At 39.5% G+C, this 22,164-nt stretch overlaps 2 protein-coding genes across 2 annotated transcripts; both read right to left on the bottom strand.

Moving 5' to 3' along the window:
- Positions 1-5,435: 5,435 nt before the first annotated feature.
- cdkn2d (cyclin-dependent kinase inhibitor 2D (p19, inhibits CDK4)) lies at positions 5,436-9,473 on the bottom strand. Its single transcript, XM_083764644.1, has 4 exons — positions 9,334-9,473; positions 8,796-8,937; positions 7,257-7,388; positions 5,436-6,421 (listed from the first exon to the last, which is right to left on the bottom strand). The coding sequence occupies exons 2-4, from the start codon at positions 8,934-8,936 to the stop codon at positions 6,197-6,199; spliced, it is 498 nt and encodes a 165-aa protein (XP_083620770.1). The 5' UTR covers position 8,937; positions 9,334-9,473; the 3' UTR covers positions 5,436-6,196.
- An 830-nt stretch (positions 9,474-10,303) lies between these two features.
- Positions 10,304-21,048, bottom strand: ap1m2 (adaptor related protein complex 1 subunit mu 2). The gene is made up of 12 exons (XM_083765414.1): positions 20,889-21,048; positions 16,095-16,251; positions 15,461-15,528; positions 14,819-14,949; positions 13,976-14,123; positions 13,283-13,409; positions 12,808-12,950; positions 12,142-12,213; positions 11,812-11,970; positions 11,192-11,317; positions 10,713-10,788; positions 10,304-10,586 (listed from the first exon to the last, which is right to left on the bottom strand). The coding sequence occupies exons 1-12, from the start codon at positions 20,928-20,930 to the stop codon at positions 10,561-10,563; spliced, it is 1,275 nt and encodes a 424-aa protein (XP_083621540.1). The 5' UTR covers positions 20,931-21,048; the 3' UTR covers positions 10,304-10,560.
- Positions 21,049-22,164: the final 1,116 nt, after the last annotated feature.

Consider the following 22,164-nt stretch of genomic DNA (forward strand, 5'->3'; position numbering starts at 1 on the left):
CTCGCACATGACGGATTATTATCGATCAAAACAATCCTTAGCGTGTTGCACAGCATGAATGATAAGTAATCACCGACCTGGCTGGATAAATATCACTATGACAAATTGTCAAAATGTTTAGTGCCGCTGTCAAAACATGACAAGATGCTCGATTGTGAATTAAATTGTAACATTCTCCTTGGCTTTGACTGCTTCAGACAGAACATCTGACACACAGCTACGGTAGACTATTAATTTACTAAACTGTTAACTTACTCGGCTGCCTACCGTTGCTCGTTAATCAGGTCACACAATGGATGGACCACTGATATTTATCCATCCAGGTCGGTGATTTTGTAACACATGCTTTTGTAAGTGACGCTAAGGATTGTTTTGATCGATAATAATCCGTCATGTGCGTGCGCGAGTGCACTCTTTATTTGTGCGTGCAGCCGTGCACAGTGTTTCTCCCACGTTTGGTTAAAAGTTGGCGTTCAAACTTTACAAATATGTGAATATTCATTGAAATGAGAAACAAAATATTGTGCTGTAAAAGCAATTCATGTCCTTTGCATTTTGTTTTATTAAAAAAAAAACTCAACAAAGAAGTTTATTTGTATTTTTGTCCTAATATTTTTTATTTCTAATACATTTGTCTTAAAGCGCAAATAACATACTTTCTAAAATGGCTTTTAATATTTAATATCATATTGTCTATGTCCCTCAAAGTTATTTCTAATGGTTTTGAGCCTCAATCACCACTGATATAACCAGGCCTTGTCATTTCTTTCTGGACTTTGAAAGCAGTTTTAGCTGCAGTACCACAATGTCCTGAGGTGGTGGGGGTGCAGATGCAGATTATTTAATATTTGAGTCATTATAATACTGATGCTAGATAAAACCAGGTTGTTTCCATTCCATGCCAGCTTGGAAAATCGACAATGGTGGACATTGTAAACAAAGTGGAAATGCAAATTTGGAACTGAATACTTAAGAAGAGGAGGAATTATACAAAGTAGGGTGACATTGATGACATCACGATGAGGCCAAAATCAGTTGAGCTGTTCCTGAGAGCAATTTCTATTAAAGCACCTGATATGATATGAAAGCCTGATTGTTCAAAATTGGTTATTTGTGGGGATAGAAAACACATATGGGAGCTCCAAAAACAGAAAAGAGTTGAATTCTATGTTATAGGTCCTTTAATATTATTTGACATTGATAATATAACTTACTATAAGTTTTTATTCTTATTTAAGCTTTAGTCTTTGTGTGGATGTGTGCACATGCATTGAGCCTGTCAGAAATAGCAAAAAAACAAGTGTTTTTTCTAACACGTTTTAGTGGTAGATCTTGGCTTACAATTGGGAATAAAATGGGCTCTTGGGCTTGAAAAGGTTGGTTACCACTGCTCTATGGCAATAGCACAAAATTTGGCATGCTACTAGTCCTACATACTTACACCTAGCAACCCCATTCTAGCCTACTTAGGTTCATCTTACGGTGGACATGTTTGCCTGAAAAGGAATCTTTGAAATGTTTCATAGTTTTAGAAATATAGAAAAACGAGGATAAAAACGAGGATAAAAAATTAAAAAGAAAATCAAAAAACGATGGGCTATAACCCATCGTCTTTTTCATTTTTTCATTTTTTTCAAATCCTCAAAAATGATGAAAAACGGCGTGCTATAGTATGCCCTACGATATGGGCTATAGCCCATGGTCCAATATGATGAAAAACGAGGATTAAAAAAATTATCAAAAATTCTAAAAACGATGGGCTATAACCCATCGTTTTTTAAATTTAATTATTTTTTTCAAATCCTCAAAAATGATGAAAAACGGCGTGCTATAGTATGCCGTACGATATGGGCTATAGCCCATGGTCCAAAATGATGAAAAACGAGGATTTTTTTTTTCTTCAAAAAACGATGGGCTATAACCCATCGTTTTTTTTTTTTTTTTTTTTTCAAATCCTCAAAAATGATGAAAAACGGCGTGCTATAGTATGCCGTACGATATGGGCTATAGCCCATGGTCCAAAATGATGAAAAACGAGGATTAAAAAAAACATTCAAAAATTCAAAAAACGATGGGCTATAACCCATCGTTTTTTTTCATTTTTTCATTTTTTTCGAATCCTCAAAAATGATGAAAAACGGCGTGCTATAGTATGCCGTACGATATGGGCTATAGCCCATGGTCCAAAATGATGAAAAACGAGGATAAAAAAATCCAAATTCAAAAAACGATGGGCTATAACCCATCGTTTTTTTTTCTTCATTTTTTCATTTTTTTCAAATCCTCAAAAATGATGAAAAACGGCATGCTATAGTATGCCGTACGATATGGGCTATAGCCCATGGTCCAAAATGATGAAAAACGAGGATAAAAAAATCCAAATTCAAAAAACGATGGGCTATAACCCATCGTTTTTTTTTCTTCATTTTTTCATTTTTTTCAAATCCTCAAAAATGATGAAAAACGGCGTGCTATAGTATGCCGTACGATATGGGCTATAGCCCATGGTCCAAAATGATGAAAAGCGAGGATATTATTCTTTTCAAAAAAAAAAAAAAACAATGGGCTATAACCCATCGTTTTTTTTAATTTTTTAATTTTTTCCAAATCCTCAAAAATGATGAAAAACGGCGTGCTACAGTATAGTATGCCGTACGATATGGGCTATAGCCCATATCCTCGCGGTGTATAGCGGTGTATGAGAATGGGTGTTGCGGAGGATGAGAGCATTCCTCTCATCCTCCGCAACACAATGCATTCTCTATGGCAATAGCACAAACTTTGGCATGCTACTAGTCCTACATACTTACACCTAGCAACCCCATTCTAGCCTACTTAGGTTCATCTTACGGTGGACATGTTTGCCTGAAAAGGAATCTTTGAAATGTTTCATAGTTTTAGAAATAGGCTATAGTGCTTTCAAATTTGAGACATTTATAAGCAGATAGTGGCATTTCAAAAAATCACTTTCACCTAGAAACTCCATTCACAGGGGACATGTTTGCCTGAAAAGGAATCTTTGAAATGTTTCATATACACACACATTCCCACTAGACAGAGGAAGAAATGGCACTTCAAAAAATGTCAAATCAGCCTCATGGTGGCGCTATAACAGGCCAATTCATGTTCTTACTGTAAACTGCACCGATCTGTGTACATCTTTGTAGGGCACTAGAGGCCAAGGAAAAACATTTGCCCTGCATCTGCCGGTTATAGCACCACCATGAGGCCGATTTTGGCAAAACACATCTACAGAAATGTGTTTTGCCAAAAAATGTGGCAACTATTTTGGCAAAACACCATACATTTTGAGAGATCCTCCTTGGTTTGATTCCACTCAGTGATAGAAAAACCAATGTAGAAAGAAACACTATGGTTCAAAGTGTAATCTCGGCTGGGAGGCGAACCCCGGACAAGGCGCATACTTTACCAGTGGACTAAAGAGCCAGACCTGATGAAGAACCAAACCTAAAGTCACTAAGTACAGACAAATAAATTTGTCACGTTTTAAGCTATTTTAATATAAATGTTTATTTACATTTGACTTCTTTACTAAAGACATTTAGTTATAATTATTAATTCCATCGCTTAATTGTATCAAATAAATTCACTAAAGACTAGGCCTAGTTGTAATAATTAATTCCATCTGTTAAATCCATTAAAGATATAGCTGTAACTTATTCATTCTATCACTGAGGAAATCTCTTACATTTCCGGCGTGAGCGGACGACCATACGCAGTTACTACGCTGTCCAAGAGAGAGACGGCGTATCAACGTCGTGTGCACGGCGTGTCGGCATAGTTCATTTTCAGTTCACTTTCAACTGTCTGAAAACACAAAAATAGTCAAAAACTGTCCGAAGGCGTGAGCGGACGTTGATACGCCATTGATACGCCGTCCAGAGAGAGGTCGGCGTATCAAAGGCATATGGATGGCGTGTCGGCGTAGTTCGATCATTTTCAACTGGACAATGTTGGCGCTGTTCACTTTCAACTCTTTTTGCTATGATTGATTGTTGATTATTTTATTTTCGTGTTCTGCACACAAAGTGCCCAACCCCCATGGGTTTATAAGACACATTTACATTTCATTATATTCATAATCAATTCACAAGACATTGAATTAGAGTGAGCTGAGACTGCTGAGTGAGTGTTTGGCTTTCTGACTTGGACGTTGTGTGGCTAATTGTGCAGAGAGAAAAGTGATATAACTTCTTTGTGCAATGTTGAATTTATACTTGGCTCGTGCACTTTACTAGAAATATATATATTCCAAAGTTCTCCAGAATTGAACTAGGAGATCTGGGACTTGAACATGGAACCTGTGTTGAGAGCCTGATCATCAGACACCATCTCTCATAGTTGTTGTAGTGTTTGTTTGTATTTTAGCCTATAGGTAAAGTTGAAAAGTATTAGTGGACTGGGATTTGAACATGAAATATCTGTGATGACTGATGAGAGTCCGATCATTAGAGGACTACACCATATCATTCATTCAGTGCTGTTGAAGCTGGCTTGTTGTTCAAGCCAGCCAAACAGAAACCTCATTCAGCACTTTCTGCATTTAAACTCCAGGTATCTATAACCTGAATTTCCCTTGCGCAAAAAGCCTACATTCCATTGTACAGTCATTATAAATGCCCTTGCGGAATCACCTTGGGGAAGCACCCAAGCTCATTAAAACACAAAAAATGCAGCTACTATGCCTTGGCAGAAGTTTTGGGAGATGTCAATGCATATGCGCTATATGTCTTTCATACCTATTTACTTGAGGTTCTAATCTAAGCAACGCCTCATATAGAAATAGATTAGTAATGTGGTTTAGCAAAACTATACCCAAGCCTACCCACCAAAGTTTTGAATTGAGCAGTGACCTCTTCTGGATATAACTTATCACACATGCTGCATTGCATTAGGAAATATTTTATTTATCCATGCTCACAGGTTTAGCTTAGAAATTAGTTTGTAACCAATATTAATGTTGCAGTTTGATGGGCAAGTCATGCTGAATATAGTAGCCTAGTTCAGCATGAACTAGGCTACTAGGCGTTGGTGAAAAAAACTGTTTCAACTGAGAAAATGTTATACCGTATTTGCAAAGTCAGTAGGAACTATGTAAACATGGTGCATTATGTCATGTCTCATACCAAATAAATAAATAGGAAACAAAAGGTCAAATGGAATGCAAAACACTGGAGAAATCAAGTTAAACACTTTATTTTGTGCTTTTGTCATCCAAAATAAAAGTGAATGTAAAATATCTGTATGAATAACATTTGAACAATTCTCAGTAAATGCAACTATTTACAAAGTCATAGGAACTTAAATAAATAAGTGTAAAAGCCAACCACAGTGTTCAAGCATAGGGCTTGGACACTACAGTCTACACTTAATTGAGGAGAACACAAGTATGCAATCATGGTGCACCATGTCAAGTTTCATAGTTCAGAGTTTTAAAACAAAATGTCAACTGCTAAAGTTAATTCACAAAATAAAAGGGAATGGAAATCATTACAAAACACTGGGGGAGAAAAGAGACATCAAGTTAAACACTAAATTGTGTGCTTTTGTCATCCAAAAGAAAAGTGAACACTTGCATTTTACTTTTAGAATATCTGTATAAATAACATTTCAACAACTCTCAGCATAACTATTTACAAAATTATAAGAACTTAAATAAATAAGTGTAAATTCATAATCTACACCTAATTCAGACAAACAACTATGCAAGTTTCATAGTTAAAAAAAACCCCAACAACAATACAAATGACAACTGCTGAAATTCATCAACAATGAAAAATGCAATGCAATCATTACAAAACACTTAGGGAACAATCTAAATGTGCACTCCCAAACCATAGGGAAAACATAAAAAAGGTGTAAGGTGCCTAAATTGCACTGTGCAAAAGAGGTGTCCACACTTCCACCCACTTTAGCCCCAGTTATATGTACTGTAGTCGCACACCGCTGTTGCACAATCCAAAAATTGCCAATCTACTCGCTTGACTGTGCACAACCAAGGTTGTGACGGCGCGCAAACCAAGTATAAACCGGGCGTTATTGAACATAAGCTGCCATAACAATACTTTCAATTTCAAAACTTTATACAAAACAATGAATTCAAGTCACCAGGTTTGAAAAATAGATTGTAGTAGAACATGGTGACCGTAGAGGGTAACCAGCATCCTGAGTGCTGCTAATTGTGATGAAGCTGAGCGAACACCATGTTGACCATGTCGGGTGCACCCGACTCCCGGGCCATGTCCACTGCCGTGTGGCCACTGGTGTTGGCGTGCTTCAGGTCAGACAGTGGAACCAAGAACTTAACCACGTCCCGAAAGCCTCCCCGGATGGCGATGTGGATGGGCAGGCACCCGCTCTGGTCCGGGAGGTTCACAGATGCACCGTGATCGACCAGAACCTGCAGCGGGGACGTGCAGGGAATGTATGTTAGAGAGGCAGCAAGGGCTGAACTTTTTGCGAAAATAGCACCACGACCAGGGGTCACAAATATGTCCGTGGCAAAGACTTGGTCATGTCCGTGGCACATTTTTTTGATTTTCTAATTTTCGCTATAGCAATTTTCTAATTTGCACATTAGGAGTCCAACTAGTAGTAGTGGTTCTCAAATGTTTTATTTGCAAAGACCCCTGTAACTCTGAGTCCGTTTGGTTCCATTTGAACAGACCTGTTATTCAGGGCTATCTATTTGTGTTTCTGGTAATATCATTGGTCACTCATTTCGTATGTCGGTGGCAAAAAGAAATGTGTTGACAAAAATGTCCACCACAAGCCAACATGGCGATGACCCCTGGCTGCGATGCATTGTGAGCTTGTAGATCAGCTATATTTGGGGCGCGACCACACTCTTTAGATACTGAAGATGCGATTTGTACACAGAGGACAAATTCTTAACCCATTTAGCTTTGGTGTAACCTAGATTAGAATATACGTTGTTTTCATGCTTGGAGCTACCTCCGTTTCTCATATAGCAACATAATTTAAATAATAATTTGAAGGTTTTCACTTCAGAAAACATTAGGGGTCTAATGGGTAAACGCAAAATGCTGCGTTCAAGTTCAGGAGAGTTCGAGAAAAGGGCAATTCTGAGTCCTGACTGCTGCCTTCTCGTATGGAATGGAAAGGAAGTATGGCAGAGTAAATTAAGTATTCATGGTCTGGAGAGGGGTAAAAGGGCAGGGCGAGAGGCCGAAGCCCCCTTTGGTGTCTCCAGTGTATGTGTGCATGTGCCTTACCTGCAGTGTGTCAAGGAAGCCCGTGCGGGCTGCGTCGTGGACCGGTGCTACTCCATGACTGTCCTGGATGTTGGGGTTTGCCCCGTGTTGCAGTAACAACAGGGCCACCTTGTAGCTTCCCATCATCATCACCTAGAGAAGAGACAAAGTGTCAGTGCTTTAAAGTAACTTTTACTTTAAGTATTGGCTACGGTAGAGAGCGTCTCAACCACGCCCCCTTTCAGAACGACACAAGGGCACCAGGACATAACTCCCCATTCATTTCACCCGTAGATGTTTCAAAAAGTATTTGTTTAAAGATATTTAAAACCTCGGACAAAGCCAACTCGGCAGGTGACAACTCTTTTTGTTTGGGGCTGAACAGATAAAGAAAGAAAAACAACAGCTTTGTCCGAGGCTTTAAAAGATCTTTAAATATACGGGACTGTGACGCTCTAGTGTACTACATACAGCTTCCAGAATGCAGATAATTCTAACCGATTGAGAGACCTGTGACGAGATTCTACAAATGTCTTCTAAATCATGACAGTTTTCTGAAATAACCTACGTTTCTACGTCAATGGTTTTCAAACCATTACATGTCAAGGACCCCAAAATTAACCGGTATATGTAATTGGCCGCTGACCCCCATCTGAAAATATGCCGTTTCAGGGACCCCCCAGAAGCAAAGATTTGAGTTAAAAAAAACCTTTGCTGTAAAATAATATATTATTCAAAGATTTGCACACGTTTTTCCAATTAAAAAAAACAGCAGATCTCTACAAGCTTTTCAATATCTAAAGTGGTTAAAAGCTATGGTGACACAGGTCTTAATGACATTTTTTGATACTTTTGTTTATTTCTACTCCATCTCAGAGGTAAATGTTTGTACTTTTTTACAAAAATGATTTGACACCTTCAGTTACTTTTTATTATATTCATTAAAAATCATGATTTATTATTGACAACATTTAGGTACATCTGTGAAAGCTTTGACTTGTAACACTGTGGTACTATCTGTTACTTAAAAAAAAGTAAAGTAAAAAAAGTATTCCATTAAATCTTTCAATTTTAAAGCTTTCACTACCACTATTGTGGTGCTGTTAAAAAAATAAATCGGAATGCTTCCTCCACCACTTCAAAGAGTCAAAGCAAGCATGGCTTCAAGTGGGGGGTCAAGTATCGGTATTAGCTGAGCAAGTGGGCGTTCACCGACCGTTCATCCCCTTAACAGTTGACTACTGGACCCCTGAGAGGACCAGGGAGGTGGATTGCTGACTTAAATAGAATATATATACGGTATATGTTATAAATGTTAGGACATTGCCCAGTCAGAAGCATAATGTGCTGTTATAATGAGGGACAGAGATATTCGCCAAGGCATGGTTAGCACGACGTGGGGGAAACAAATAAGCGTAACAATTTCTAACAAACCACGGTGCACTTTCAGCGCTATTCATTTCAAACACTGTCCTATGTTTTTTATTTTAGTTTGTGGTTCCTCGTGTACCAAATAATACCACCAAGAATGACGACGATGGATATATAAATTTTAATTACCTGCAACGGAGTCTTTCCAAACTCGTTGCGGGTGTTGGGATGCACCCCGGACTCCTCCAGAATCCTCCCCACGTCCATGGCGTTCCCTCGGGCTGCTGCCATGCTCAAAGCTCTGCCGGGATTCATCTCAGCGAGCACCATTCTAATGTTCACAAAGAAATGTCACGTTAGATGGCCGCATTCATATTTATAAATTATAAATAACCAGCACGTAAGACTCGGTCCAGGTAACAAACGACAGAAACAAACCCACTGAACAACAGATGACAGCTTTTCGGGCTATTTAATTTACACAGCATTTGCTATTTTTTACAGCATTTCCCCGTTGCAACGAACAAACGTTCCGCTTCGTTGCGTTTTAAAAGTCATACCTTTTTATACGACGAGAGTGCAGAATATTCGGTTTTTTATCCCCTACGTACGAGAAAGTGGAGCAATTGCAGGCTGGATAGCTTAAATGCTAACGGGCGCTAACATTTAAAAGGCTATACTGGGGGTACCGTCCGTACCGTGAGCTTTTACATTTAAAAACCCTTACCTTGTTCGTTCGGGGGAGAATCCAGACAGCGAGCCGCTCTTCTTCTGAGCCGTTGTTCTCAAATCCGGTCAAATTCAAATGTATCCAGCCGGTGAAAGTTTATAAACTTTAGAGAGTGGAACATTTGCGCGCTGGGGGGAGACGAGGCTAGCACTGCACTGCACTGGCCACAAATTTACAAACATTGGAAGCAGTCCCACTTTGACCAATCACAGAGGACTTCAGTGGGGCTGCGCTCCATGTATGGCGAAAAGGGTGGAGTTACCACTCGGTTACTACGCTGTCACCGTGGCAACAGGGACCATATGACAGCGACGGTCGACCAATGGGAGCGCGGAGCGCAGAAAGCGGGCGATTCGCATACGTTGAACGTCTTCAAACAGCAGTTCATTCATATACTACATATACTACTATGATCTTTGATAGTAAAAACTACAAAAGCTAGGTATAGAAAAAGGCGGTGTACCGGTCGTTTACAGTTTCGTGCGAAATAACTGGTATACATTTTAAATGGGTAATACCACCACTGCGACCCTGGGCCTTAACATTAACCTATTTATTTGTATTCTGGGGTAAAAGAAAAAAAGAAAAAAAGCTAAGTAATATATCTCAAAGATAATTGAGTGTAGATGGGAACAAAGGATAGAATAAGGGGTCAACAGTGGTTGAACCAGACAGGTAACGAAGAGTGGGCACCTGAGAACTACAGACTATTTCTTTAATATTTGATTTAATATTTACACTTATTTAATGAATGGGAGACCAAATACATGTATTCTTATGAAATTTAATGCCTAATATTCATACAATTGCTACAAAGCTTGTGGATAGCCAGTCAGTTTGGGCATAAACAAGAGGTATGATGGGGCTGATGCATGCATGTTCAAATGATGTGTACTTTATATTATTTGCGACTATTTGTGTATGATTTTACACAAAAATAGCCAATTTAACATTGAAGTGCCCACATCATTGAGCAAAACACTATCCAGAATGAATTTACAGGAGCAAAAAGTTAGTTAAAAAAAATCTTCATCAACAAAATATTTAAAGGAAATAATTTCATAAACAAGTTTAATCATTTGAAACAAACTTACAACAAGAACAACATTAAAATCAAGATGAATACTATTCTAAGCACACAAAAAAAGTTAAAGACATTCATTTGGAGTGCAATTTCATAAACTGAACTATGGAAGTCTGCAGGTGAGGAATAGCCCAGCCGTTTTAAGTGTTTGTCCTTAGTTGGTAATCTAAAGAAAGAGGAGAACGTGTAAAGCAAAATATATTATTTATTACTACGATGTTATTTACTTTATAAATACCATTTACCACAAAGAACAATAGCCCTTATGTAAAGTATGGGGGTTTAATCCTACCTCCACTCTGCGTGATGTAGCGGACCCATGGTAGCGCCTGATAACCACTTTTTTCAATTATCTTCATATACCGCACCTAGTGAAAGACAGATGTTACGGCAAGAGTGTTTTACCTAACCAAATTAGTGTAATCTGATCAACAGATGTTCCGTTAACTTCACTCTGCAATATAGGTTATAGGTTTTGCATGTGAATAACATTGTGCTTCCCAGGTGCTGGATAGAGCATACAGATATGTAATTTATAATATTAGCCATGGAAAGATAAAAGTACTCTCATGCATTCTGAAAAGACTACAAAAACCGGCAGAATTGCATTGAGCATGAACTTGAATTAGGCACATATAGTATACTCAAGAGTGTAAAAATGTAAGATCTCTGAGTTAAATGAACTCTCCACTGTGTATAAGCACATACACTGTAGGAGAATTGGGTTAAATAAAAAAGGCCAACACTACACGCTTCACACATGACACACACCTGTATCCCAGAGACTGTGAAGTATGGAATCTCAAAATTAACAGTGATGGGCGGCTTGCCCTCCTTTTCAGCATTTTCCACACTGGGCAGACCGAAATGAGCCCTCATCAGAAACTCTTTACCGCCCTGTATGGATGGACAGGTGGATAAATACATAGAATAAATATATATAGATCGCCTACTCCGTCTACATCTTGAAATACGTTTACAGTATGTATATTTCAAAGCACCTCAAAGTTCTTTACAGAAGACCTAAAAAGGCATTCAATCACATAAAAAGGTATTTAAAGAGAGGTAAATATGTAAGACTCAAACCCCTCAAAATTGGTTGTACAAAAAAAATGGGACTAACTCCTACATAGTTATTGGGACCTGAACGCACAAAGTATTAAAATCAGAAACTGACACCACCAGTGGGACCAGTCTTGTCTATGAATGGATTGCATAGAGCCTAAATGGAAACTTTTGGACAGAGTACTCCATTGCTGTTTTTACATTTATGTTCAATAAACTATTCAATCAATAAAACTGAAATCCTACAATAAACAGAGTAATAGACAGACAGAGGAATAAACAGATAGGTGCATAGAGGGGGGGGGGTGATTAAGTGGACTTCTTACAGGGAAAGATTTGATGGTCCACACCACTATGTTCTTCTCTGGGACATATTTGGCGCTGCCTGTGCTGGTTTTGAACTTGGGTGAGTCTGCATCACTGGGCACAGGCACTATCACCTCCACATTATTGGCCACAGACTGTTTTTTGAACTGGCCCTTAGCCTATTAAATAACAAGAACAACAAGGAAAAATAATAAGTGAAGCCTCAGATACATTAATTTGTTTGATCCATTTTTCTTTTCTATGTACATGCCAAATAAATGTCAATATAATTGTATCTACTCCTCCTGAAGGATTTTTTGTATTGAGTAATGAGTACTTTAATACTGTACCTTGACCATGATTTCCACTCTACTGTGAGAGAATTTCTCTATCACAGATTCAATCCATATCAGAGGCTTGACCTGTGTGAGAAAGAGTGCAGCTTATTAACCACTTTCAACCTGGCAACCCTATTTTGGGCCTGTCATTATAGGTGAAAAATATCAACGTCAAAGATTTTCAAAATGTTCTGAAGATTTCCAAAAATCAGTTTTATCATGTTTTGTGTGCCACTGCTGTACAATCAAGTATAAAATAGGGCTTAAGTGGTTTTAAGGAGATCCTTGATCAGAGACAGTTATACTATTTGAGTCGTGTTCTTAATAAGACATAAAGGCCTTGGAATTGTATGTTTTCTATAGGAGTTTTCTCAATTGGTTCTTATATTCACAACAAAAGCATGTTATTCTTCAGAACATTCAACCATATATACCCTGGTTATAATAGCCCATATAATATATAACACTAGCAAACATTCAGCAAAAATAGAAGATCTACAAGCTTACAATGCATACAATTGTGAGCTTATAGATAGGTTATTATGAAGAGATCTGGTGTAAGTGGGGAAAAAGGAGCCTAGGGGAGCCAAGTATAATGGAGTTTAAGTGGTTGAGAAGATGTGGCTCATCATATTTTAAATGCTGATATGTGAACACGAGGGACAGAATGGGACTGACATGAGTGTTGATGCGGTAGGACATGAGTTCAGACTCTCCATCTGGGGGGATGAAGGAGATGGTTCGGTCACTTTCGAATCGCGAGAGGCGCACACACTGATGGAACTTCACGTCTTCCATGGTGACCGTTTTCCCTTTGTCACCTAAATGCAAAAACAGCAAACTTCATGGAAACTACAGCAAAAAAACAACAGTGACCCCTACTGGTGCTCAAAAGAATAACCACAAACCATTATGGTATCATTTATTTGTTGATTTAAATTTGTATTTATAATCTGAATCGGCAAAGTAACCAAATATGTCAAATAAAAAGTGGACTAAAATATACAGTTATTAAATATACGATATTTCTCGAGTAAAGTACAAGTAGGCTACCTCAATAACTTCCATCACTGTATCTATCCATGTATGTGTGTACAGTGTGTGTGTGTGTGTGTGTGTGTGTGTGTGTGTGTGTGTGTGTGTGCGTACATACGTCCAGTGAGAGCAAACAGGACTCGATCATTAAGGCCCAGTCGTAGTTCAGGCATCCCAGACAACATGGTCTTCAGCTTGATGCTGCCTACAATGTCACTGCTCATCACACTGCCATTAGCGTTCACCTGGAAATAATCATTTGAATCACCAAACCATCTGTGAAATACTGAAGAATCACCAGATGATAATAATATTAATATATAAATATGTAGTGTATGTACTATTAATAATGATTATCATCTTCATCATTGTAATAATATAAGTATTTTTGTAGGAATTATTGCATGCATTTCTATTGATTACTCATCCCATGGAGACTTGAATTCATGGATGTTTTTGTCGCATTCCTAAGGCAATAATTTGACGACCAGCAGTCTTTGTGGAACACAGCAGGTAATGTGATAAAAACGACAAAATATCCATTCATTCAAGTCTCCATGGGATGAGGAATCGATACAAAAATGTAATTTGGTTTTGCTTTGACATTACTGGCCCCCGTAAAATCTGAATCCCCCCACCGCACCCCCCCCCTTTTCCCCTCACTGTATACGTTTATTTTAATAATTTAATAATTATTTAATTCTGCAAACTGTTAATAAATAAATATTTCAATCAATCAAAAAACTGCTGTGATGCTGTCTCTCATGAGCTGAACACAGAGATCAATAAAGCACATCCTATCCCAGCTTACCAGCACATTGATGGACTCAATGACATCAATAAAGACCTCGTTCTTCTTGTACTTGATGCCCTCAGACCTCCAGGACACGGCATTAGTGACAGTTGTCGGCACCTTGGTTTTGGTCACCTCCAGCTTGGCACCCTCCTGGGTGATGTACCTGCACAGAGGATATATAGCTCTTTAAATGTTTGTTTTAGAATGTTATGGCTTTGTATGTGTGTGCATAACTTTCCATTACACATCATTATATAAGATCTGTTTTATGTGCATTTTTCTGGTCTGATGATTTTTGTAGAATCCTAGACCTAGATCATGATTATCATTTTGATTGATTATTTTGTGGAAAAAGTGCAACATTTCTAATAATTTTTGAAAACTTAATATAATTTTCCTCTTCTACCCCGGTCCCGGATTTGAACCTGGTCCTCCGCAAGTGCTGAAATGTTTTACCATTGAGCTAATAGAATCCTGCTTGCTCAGGGGATCTAATTGAATCTTGACCATCAGGTAAAAATGTGTGTCAGATCCTGTGTCTGGGTGAGACATGACCAATACAACCACCCCAATTGTATAAGTTATTTTGTATTAACATACACAAAGTTTAATTTAATTCATCAAAACATTTGACATGGTTCTGCTTTAAAGTTTCTATTTGAGAACTTTTAACGTATACGAAAAAGATATATAAAAAATAAACGAATGACAACATTTCTCCTATAATAATGACAGGCCCATAATAGGGACAATTGAGACATATCGGCTGCATAATGATACCAATGGACGATATATCTGGCCCTATATTAGATCTGTTTTGTGTTTATGTACTGTACTGCACGTCTGGCAGAGTCTCACTCTTGTAAGATCTTGCTCTCGGTGACCTGAGGAAAGCCAAAGTCCATCAGCTCATCTAGCAGCTCATAGACCACCACAAAATTGTCCTGAATGCTCTCCTCCTCCAGCTCCTTGAAGTACTCTGTGAACACCTACGTTACACACAACAACACACAGCATGGAGACATTCTAAATAACTGGTTCCCATTTCCCAAAGTGGGGTCCAGGGACCCCCAGGGGTCCTTGAGGCTGAGGGAGTTCCAGGGGTTAGATTTTTTCATATAAATTGGGGTCTCAGAGATAGAAATGCCATTAAATGGGGTTCCGTAGCCTAATGCATATCAAACTGGGGGTCCTTGAAATTAAACAGGTTGAGAATCACTGCTAGACCCATGCAAATCTCTCATGGGGGTCCCTGGCATATCTTTTCAAATGGGGGTCCACGGGCTAATTAGTGTCAATTTGGGTGTCCTTGACATGAAATAGTTTGGGAACTACTGTACTAAATCACAGCCATAATTACAAATTTGGAAGATGGACAAGGAAGTGAGCTGTTGTTCGTTTCCCCACACAATGCAATTTACCAATCAAGTCATCAATAAGAAGAATGTCACACATAAATGAAACCAACCTCAGGCTAATATAAATATAATCTTGACTCACCTCAACTAGTTTGTAGAGAAAGGAGTACACGAGGGAAGCATTGGCGTTCTTGTTCGTAGTGGCCACCACTAGAAAGATCACGTCAAGGAGTATTGTACAGATATTTGCTATTTTACTATTACAGGTCAGAAAAGTGCCAAATGCATTTTGTGTATTATGATTTCGAGACCCTCAACACCACAAAAAAAACCTATTGGGAAAAAGACAACAATGTGCAAACACAGCAGCAAGATTTGTGAACTGTTGTGACAATGGAATACAACCACCCTAAGGACTACTATCTGTACCAAGTAGACCGCTGGACCTTGCACATGTAAACAGAGCTGCTACCTTTAAACAGATCTTTTTTTTAATGAAAGAATGCTGCCATTTGTCCCAAAGTGACTGCAAAAAAATGTTATTTATTTCAAAAAAGCTTTATACCCTGTTATAACATGTATATAACGATGCAATGTAGCTCCGTTTACAAAATGCTGCAGCTGTACCCCCTGCAACTGTATATACTTTCCCCATTTTCAACTGTTTTTATTGTACTGTGACACTTGCTTTGGCAATGTAAACGTTTGTTTTCTCATGCCAATAAAGCTCCATTGAATTGAATTGACAGTAACGACGAGTAACAAGAAAAAGATACAGTATAAATTGCTGTGCTTGATCCACAGGAAGTGAACGCTGCCGTGGGACATGACAGGACAAATAAGGGCTTCTTCCTCCTGGTTCATTAGTAAAGGCAGGAAGTGGTCGATTTCTCCCATGTCCACATCTCCTTTGTAATTCCGACAAATCAATACCTGCGGCGGGAAAATCACATCACATGATCACATGGTTATTATCAGACACCTACAATACAGAATCTCTTGGTTCGTTACATGCATCAGTGGTTTTCAACCCGTTTTCATATCAAGGGCCATTATTTATTCGGCATTTGAGCCACGGACCACCGTGAACTCAGAATACTGTATGTTGTTGTCGTTGGTTAAGATTTTGTCAACAATTCCATGCTGTGTTGATGTGGTACCATTAGGAGAGACAACAGGCAAACGTACGTATTGCCAGATATACAAGCGCACGATGCATTGAATCCAAGTAAAAAATAACTATGAAACAGGGTTGAAATGGTTAATTAGAGACAAATCGGTTTAGTCGATTATTTTTTTATGGTTTTGATTCCCTGATATAATACAAAGAGAAACAACATACCCTTCACGATTATTCAATTATTCTAAAGGGTTATCGATAGAACAATCGCTAAGAATATATTTGATAGTGGCAGCCCTAGAACCTAGCCTGTGGGATCATGTGCTCCAGCTCGGTGGTGGGAAACTTTGACGATGGAGAGGGCCACTATATTTCTACAATCACTTCAGAGGGCCACATTGCATATAGCAGCCTATCGTAGCAAAAATAGCCGATCTACAAGCTCAAGCTAGATTTGAATTGGAATCTCAATTAATTAATTTCAAATTAATTTAGTTATGTTACCTTTATGAACAAAATACTTTAGATCATCAATTTTTGTTAGATTTGAATTGAAATCCTGTTTTATTTTTATTTATTTGCTATTTTTGAATTGGAATCTCAATTAATTAATTTAGTTAAGTTACCTTTATGAACAAAATACAAATACATTGGACATAAAAAAAGACAATAATACTAATACTAGTAATTAACTTAAATCAATATATATCAGTATTCTGGTAACCTGAGGGCCACATTAAGTGAAGGTGTATGCTCCATCTATTAAGGAATGTAGAAGACTGCTCAGCCGAGCTGCAAAAGGGCTCAGGTGAAATTGATACATCTCAGCACATGAAATATGCCTCACACAAATCAGATTTGATCTGCCTTTACTTGGCCGTGTCCGAATGTGACTGAACAAAAACATGGAAATGGGTATGAACAAATACAACCATTGGTGTAAATATTTGCCTAGAGTCTGCTGTGTTTGAGTGATGGGTGTGTTGCAATATAATGCCAGTGTGTGCATAACTCATTCCATCCCTCAGCTAGAATGAAATAAGAGTAGGCCTCCAGCAGCACTACTATTCTAAATGTATAGATAGTAAACGCTTAATTCATTTTAATTAATTTACTCATGGCATTTCCTCAAACTTTGAGCACCAGTAGGGGTCACTGTTGTCTTTCTTTCTTTTTTTGCTGAAACGATCCTTTATAATTTATATTGATTGATTGAAATATTTATTAACAGTTTGTAGAATTTACAGTACATTTTAAGCACAAACTCAATACAAAAGACTGTCAACTGTGAGTGGACGACCCAATTAAGCATTACACTTGTTTACAACAGGGTCCACATTGTTCAATTCATCAAAACATTTAGAGACATACAAATAGACACTTCTATGTAGCTAAAGAACAGAACAGGAATTCATCATATAGGAAGCAAAAAGGGAAAAGATACATATACAGTGAGGGGAAATGGGGTGGGGGGGGGGGGATTCAGTTTTTACAGAGGCCAGTTTCGAATTGCAGCCATCCGTAGGTGCCCTTTGAGAGCGGTTTTGAAGGAGTCAAGGGATTCACATGTCTTAATGACTGTTGGTAGGGCGTTCCACATTTTGGTGGCATAGGAGCGAAAAGAATTTAGTCCCTTGTTTGTGCCGAATCTGGGTTGTACATGGTTTGTTGCACTCCCTCTGGTGTTGTGGGTGTGGACTTCGCTTACATTAAGGAAGTATTTAGACAGGTACATGGGTATCTTGGTGGTGTATCGAATCTTGTGGACCAGACCCATTGCAAGATGCTGTACTCTGTCGTCGACCCTAAGCCATCCCAGCCTGTCAAAGTGGGCAGGGGTGAGGTGGGTTCGGGGGGTGAGACCAGTTTGTTTTGGGAGGTCTGGAGCCTTGTTTTAAGGGCCTTTGAGGTGCTGTGGTACCAAGAGGTGGATGCATAGTCAAAGAAACCTTGTACGAGGGCTCCTGTTAAGGTCTTCAAGGTGTTTTTGCTGACCAGTGAGGAGATCCTGTAAAGGAATCTTGTTCTTTGATTGACTTTTTTGATTACGTTGGTGGCCATCTTATCACCGGAAAGATTGGCCTCCAGGATGGAACCTAGGTAGGTAATTTGATCTTTTCGTGTGATAATATTGTCACCCACTCTAATCAAGAAGCCATCTGCCTTGCTGAGATTACTATTTGATCCGAAGAGGATGGATTCAGTTTTTCCCAGGTGTAAGGATAGTTTGTTATCAGCGAGCCAGGTGCAGATTCTACTGAGTTCAGAGCTGAGGGTCTTTTCAACCTGCAGTTTGTTCCTGTCCGAGACCAGCAGTGCTGAGTCATCTGCGAACAGGAACAAGTTGCAGTCACAAGCTGAAGTCATGTCGTTAACATATATTAGGAACAGTAAAGGCCCCAGTATGCTTCCTTGTGGGACGCCACAGCTCACTGGGAGGGGAGGGGACAGTGTTCCGTTCACCTCCACCATCTGTTCTCTCCCCTCCAGGTAGGATTGCATCCAGCTCACTGATGTGCTATCAAAACCAATAGCTTTAAGCTTGTTAACCAGTATGGAGTGGTTCACGGTGTCAAAAGCCTTTTGGAGGTCCAGCATGACCATGCCGCAGTATTTTCCAGCGTCCACCTCGTGTTTGATGTGGTCGCTCAAATAGAGGAGGCATGTGTCAGTGGAGTGGGATGTTCTGAAACCAGATTGGAACTCGTACAGCAATTTATTAGTGGCAAGATACTTTTCAACCTGTTCATAGACTATTTTTTCCATCACTTTCGAGATGGAGCTTAGAATAGAAATAGGGCGGTAGTTGCCGGGTTCTAATTTACTCCCTTTTTTGTACAAGGGGGTTACTTTGGCCAGTTTAAAATCTTGGGGGACCTGTCCCTGTTTGATGGAGAGGTTAACTATGTGGGTGATGACTGGAGCTATGGAAAAGGCTGAGTCTCTGAGAAATTTGGAGGGGATATTGTCATGGCCAGTGGCCTTGTGGGGTTGAAGGGCACTCAGTTTTTTAAGTACCTCCTCGGTTGTTACCATTGCCATTTTGAAATCATCTTTACAAACACCAAGGTTTTTGTAGAAGGCTTTGATGTGCTCTACACCAAAACGCCCAGAGTGGGAGGGCAGTTTGCTAACCAGCTTTGTTGCAATGTTTGTAAAGAAGATGTTCAGGTGGTTGGCTACATCAAGCTTGTCAGTGATGAGGGTGTTATTCGATTTGATGTTTATGTTAGTAAACCTGGTTTTTAGTTTCTGACCACAGCCTAGTTGGTTGTTTAGTAACTTCCAGAGTTCCCGAGGATTGTTTTTGATTTCCTCGGCTTTATCATTGATAAAGTTACATTTGGCAGATTTGGTCATGGCAATTACACCGTTTCTTAGCTTGTTACACTGGGTTTTTAGGTTGCACAGTTTGGTTTGTAGATTACTGTCGAAGCGCTTGGCTAGCATGGACTTGCATTTAAGAAGTTCAGAGCATTTGTTGTCTCTGGCTTTCATTGCAGTCAGTATGTCCGAATTCATCCATGGCTCCGAGCGGGTTTTGACCCTGATGGTTCTCAAAGGAGCCATGATGTTTAGTACTGATGTAAATTTGGTTTTAAAGCCAAGCCATGCAGCTTCGACTGTAGGCTACGTAGATTCCATGAAGTTTGCTGTTTGTTTTGCATTTAGGTGATGAAAGGGTTACATTTAACATGGTTAAATTCAATATTTGATACCGTCTTATTAATATGAAAGTGCATTATTATGACATATAGTCTGGGTTAGAGAGGTTCCTCTATCGGTTACCTGAATCCACGTCTAGGTTAACTTCCCCTCTCATATCCTTAAACGCGCCGTTACCTAGGCTGCCTACATCTAAGATTACATGTCTGCGGGGCAAGAAAGACAAAGCATGATTGTTTTCTCTCAAGCGTAATATTATTATTACACGTATGGAATTAAATAATTCGGGGGTTGACGGGAGTTAGGACGCAGGTCACTTTCGAATAAATATATATATTTCCGAGGTGTACACACTGTACAGTACAGTGCCATAGTATGCCTCCCCAGTACACCTCGATGGAAATATATTTATAATGTTCTCACACAGTATTAATTGTTGCTTGTCAAAAATAACAGACCTACAAGCTGACAGTGTGTCGCGACGTGTTGTTGTCAGCTTGCAGATCATCGGTTCTTTTCGACAAGCAACTGCAACCTGGAAGTGACATGGAAAATAATAAACCTGTTGGCGAGCCAGTATCCCAATAAATTATTAACCACACAGACAAGCTACTGATAGTACACAGTTAAAGCAACAGTTAAACTGACACTGTACCAACTTAGATTTAGAACAAAACAAATAAAGATACTTTTTGTTTGACATGTCATAGGTTAGTTGGCCTAATAGGCCTACTATGCCTGCTATATACAGTGATCAACATCAATATTCAGAATTTGGTCTTACCTTTCCTTTCAAATCCAGCACGAAAACAGCGGAGGCAGACATTGTGTTCAGGTCAGGTCAGGAGTCTGGACTACGACTACTGCCTTCTGATCTTAGTGCTCTAAAACCCGACTCTGTGAAACCTCTATTAATTAGACCTAATATGAATTTGCTTCCGCCATGGAGATCACAACACATTCCTAGCCTAAAGCCTAAAGGTGATCATGGATTCCTCAGTTCCGCTTCTTTTCCTGGAGGAGGGGAGGGAGGTCGTGTGTCGAGTTGACGTCACCATACGCAGGTAAAACATTGACAAAGATCTCACCTGGATTGGACAGGGCCACTGTAATGCGCCATATACCCACGAGAGGGCACTATAGATTAACATATGGTTTAGAACTTTAGATTTACCTGTGGCAAAACTGGCAATGTCTAATGCGCGTCTGCCGTCTGGCACTGTGCAGTGCTGCCCAAGCCCCAGACAGGGCCTAAATAGGCTTGCAGTTGTTGGGGCATGCCCCCAGAGTCCAAAAAGTGTCCTTTTTGGGGTTCAGGTGATTATTGTCTCCACCAGGCCGAAGGCATGTGGGGAGAGTATGTTTTGCACTCCGTCCGTCCGCGTGTGTGTCCGTGTGTCCGTGAACAGCTAATCTCGGCCACCGTTAACCCGGTCGATGCCATATTTTGCACACACACTCCCTGGATGCCAACCATGAACCTCTGCCCCAAACTTTCCAGAATGGCCTGTTATAGCGCCACCAGGAGGCCGCTTTGTGCAAAACAAGTTTTTCCATGCCATATTTTGCACACACACTCCCTGGATGCCAACCATGAACCTCTGCCCCAAACTTTCCAGAACGGCCTGTTATAGCGCCACCAGGAGGCCGCTTTGTGCAAAACAAGTTTTTGCACAGTACACCTACAGATTTTGTCCAAACATCACGCAAATTGGTACACAGTCTCTCTAGAGCCATTCAACGAAACGGGTCTTTCAGATTTATCAGACTCCATCCTGATTGGTTAAGATTGGCTTCCAAAGTTCACAGGAGTGCTCAGTTTCAAACAAAATGCTGCAAATCATGAACACATCGCGTGATTTCCGTGAAATTGTGCACCCACATTCCCACTAGGCCGAGGACGAAATGCCACATGAACAATTTCAACTTAGCCTCAAGGTGGCGCTATAACTGGCCGAAAAGTGTTTTTACCTCTAACTGCACGGATCTGTGGATAACCTGGTGGAGACCTGTGCCCGGAAGGGCACTTTTTCTAGTTTGTATTATATTCTACTTTGACT

The sequence above is a fragment of the Protomyctophum parallelum genome (genome assembly GCF_964188405.1).
Source record: "Protomyctophum parallelum genome assembly, chromosome: 5".
Classification (NCBI taxonomy): domain Eukaryota; kingdom Metazoa; phylum Chordata; class Actinopteri; order Myctophiformes; family Myctophidae; genus Protomyctophum; species Protomyctophum parallelum.

Excerpts from the sequence above, each read along its gene's own strand:
- cdkn2d (XM_083764644.1), bottom strand. The coding sequence starts at position 8,936 with ATGGTGCTCGCTGAGATGAATCCCGGCAGAGCTTTGAGCATGGCAGCA. Across the intron at positions 7,389-8,795 it reads TTGGAAAGACTCCGTTGCAG|GTGATGATGATGGGAAGCTA; the intron begins GTAATTAAAATT and ends TCTCTTCTCTAG. Across the intron at positions 6,422-7,256 it reads GCTTCCTTGACACACTGCAG|GTTCTGGTCGATCACGGTGC; the intron begins GTAAGGCACATG and ends TCCCCGCTGCAG.
- ap1m2 (XM_083765414.1), bottom strand. The coding sequence starts at position 20,930 with ATGTCTGCCTCCGCTGTTTTCGTGCTGGATTTGAAAGGAAAG. Across the intron at positions 14,950-15,460 it reads TTCTCTACAAACTAGTTGAG|GTGTTCACAGAGTACTTCAA; the intron begins GTGAGTCAAGAT and ends TGTGTAACGTAG. Across the intron at positions 10,789-11,191 it reads TCACAGTCTCTGGGATACAG|GTGCGGTATATGAAGATAAT; the intron begins GTGTGTGTCATG and ends GTCTTTCACTAG.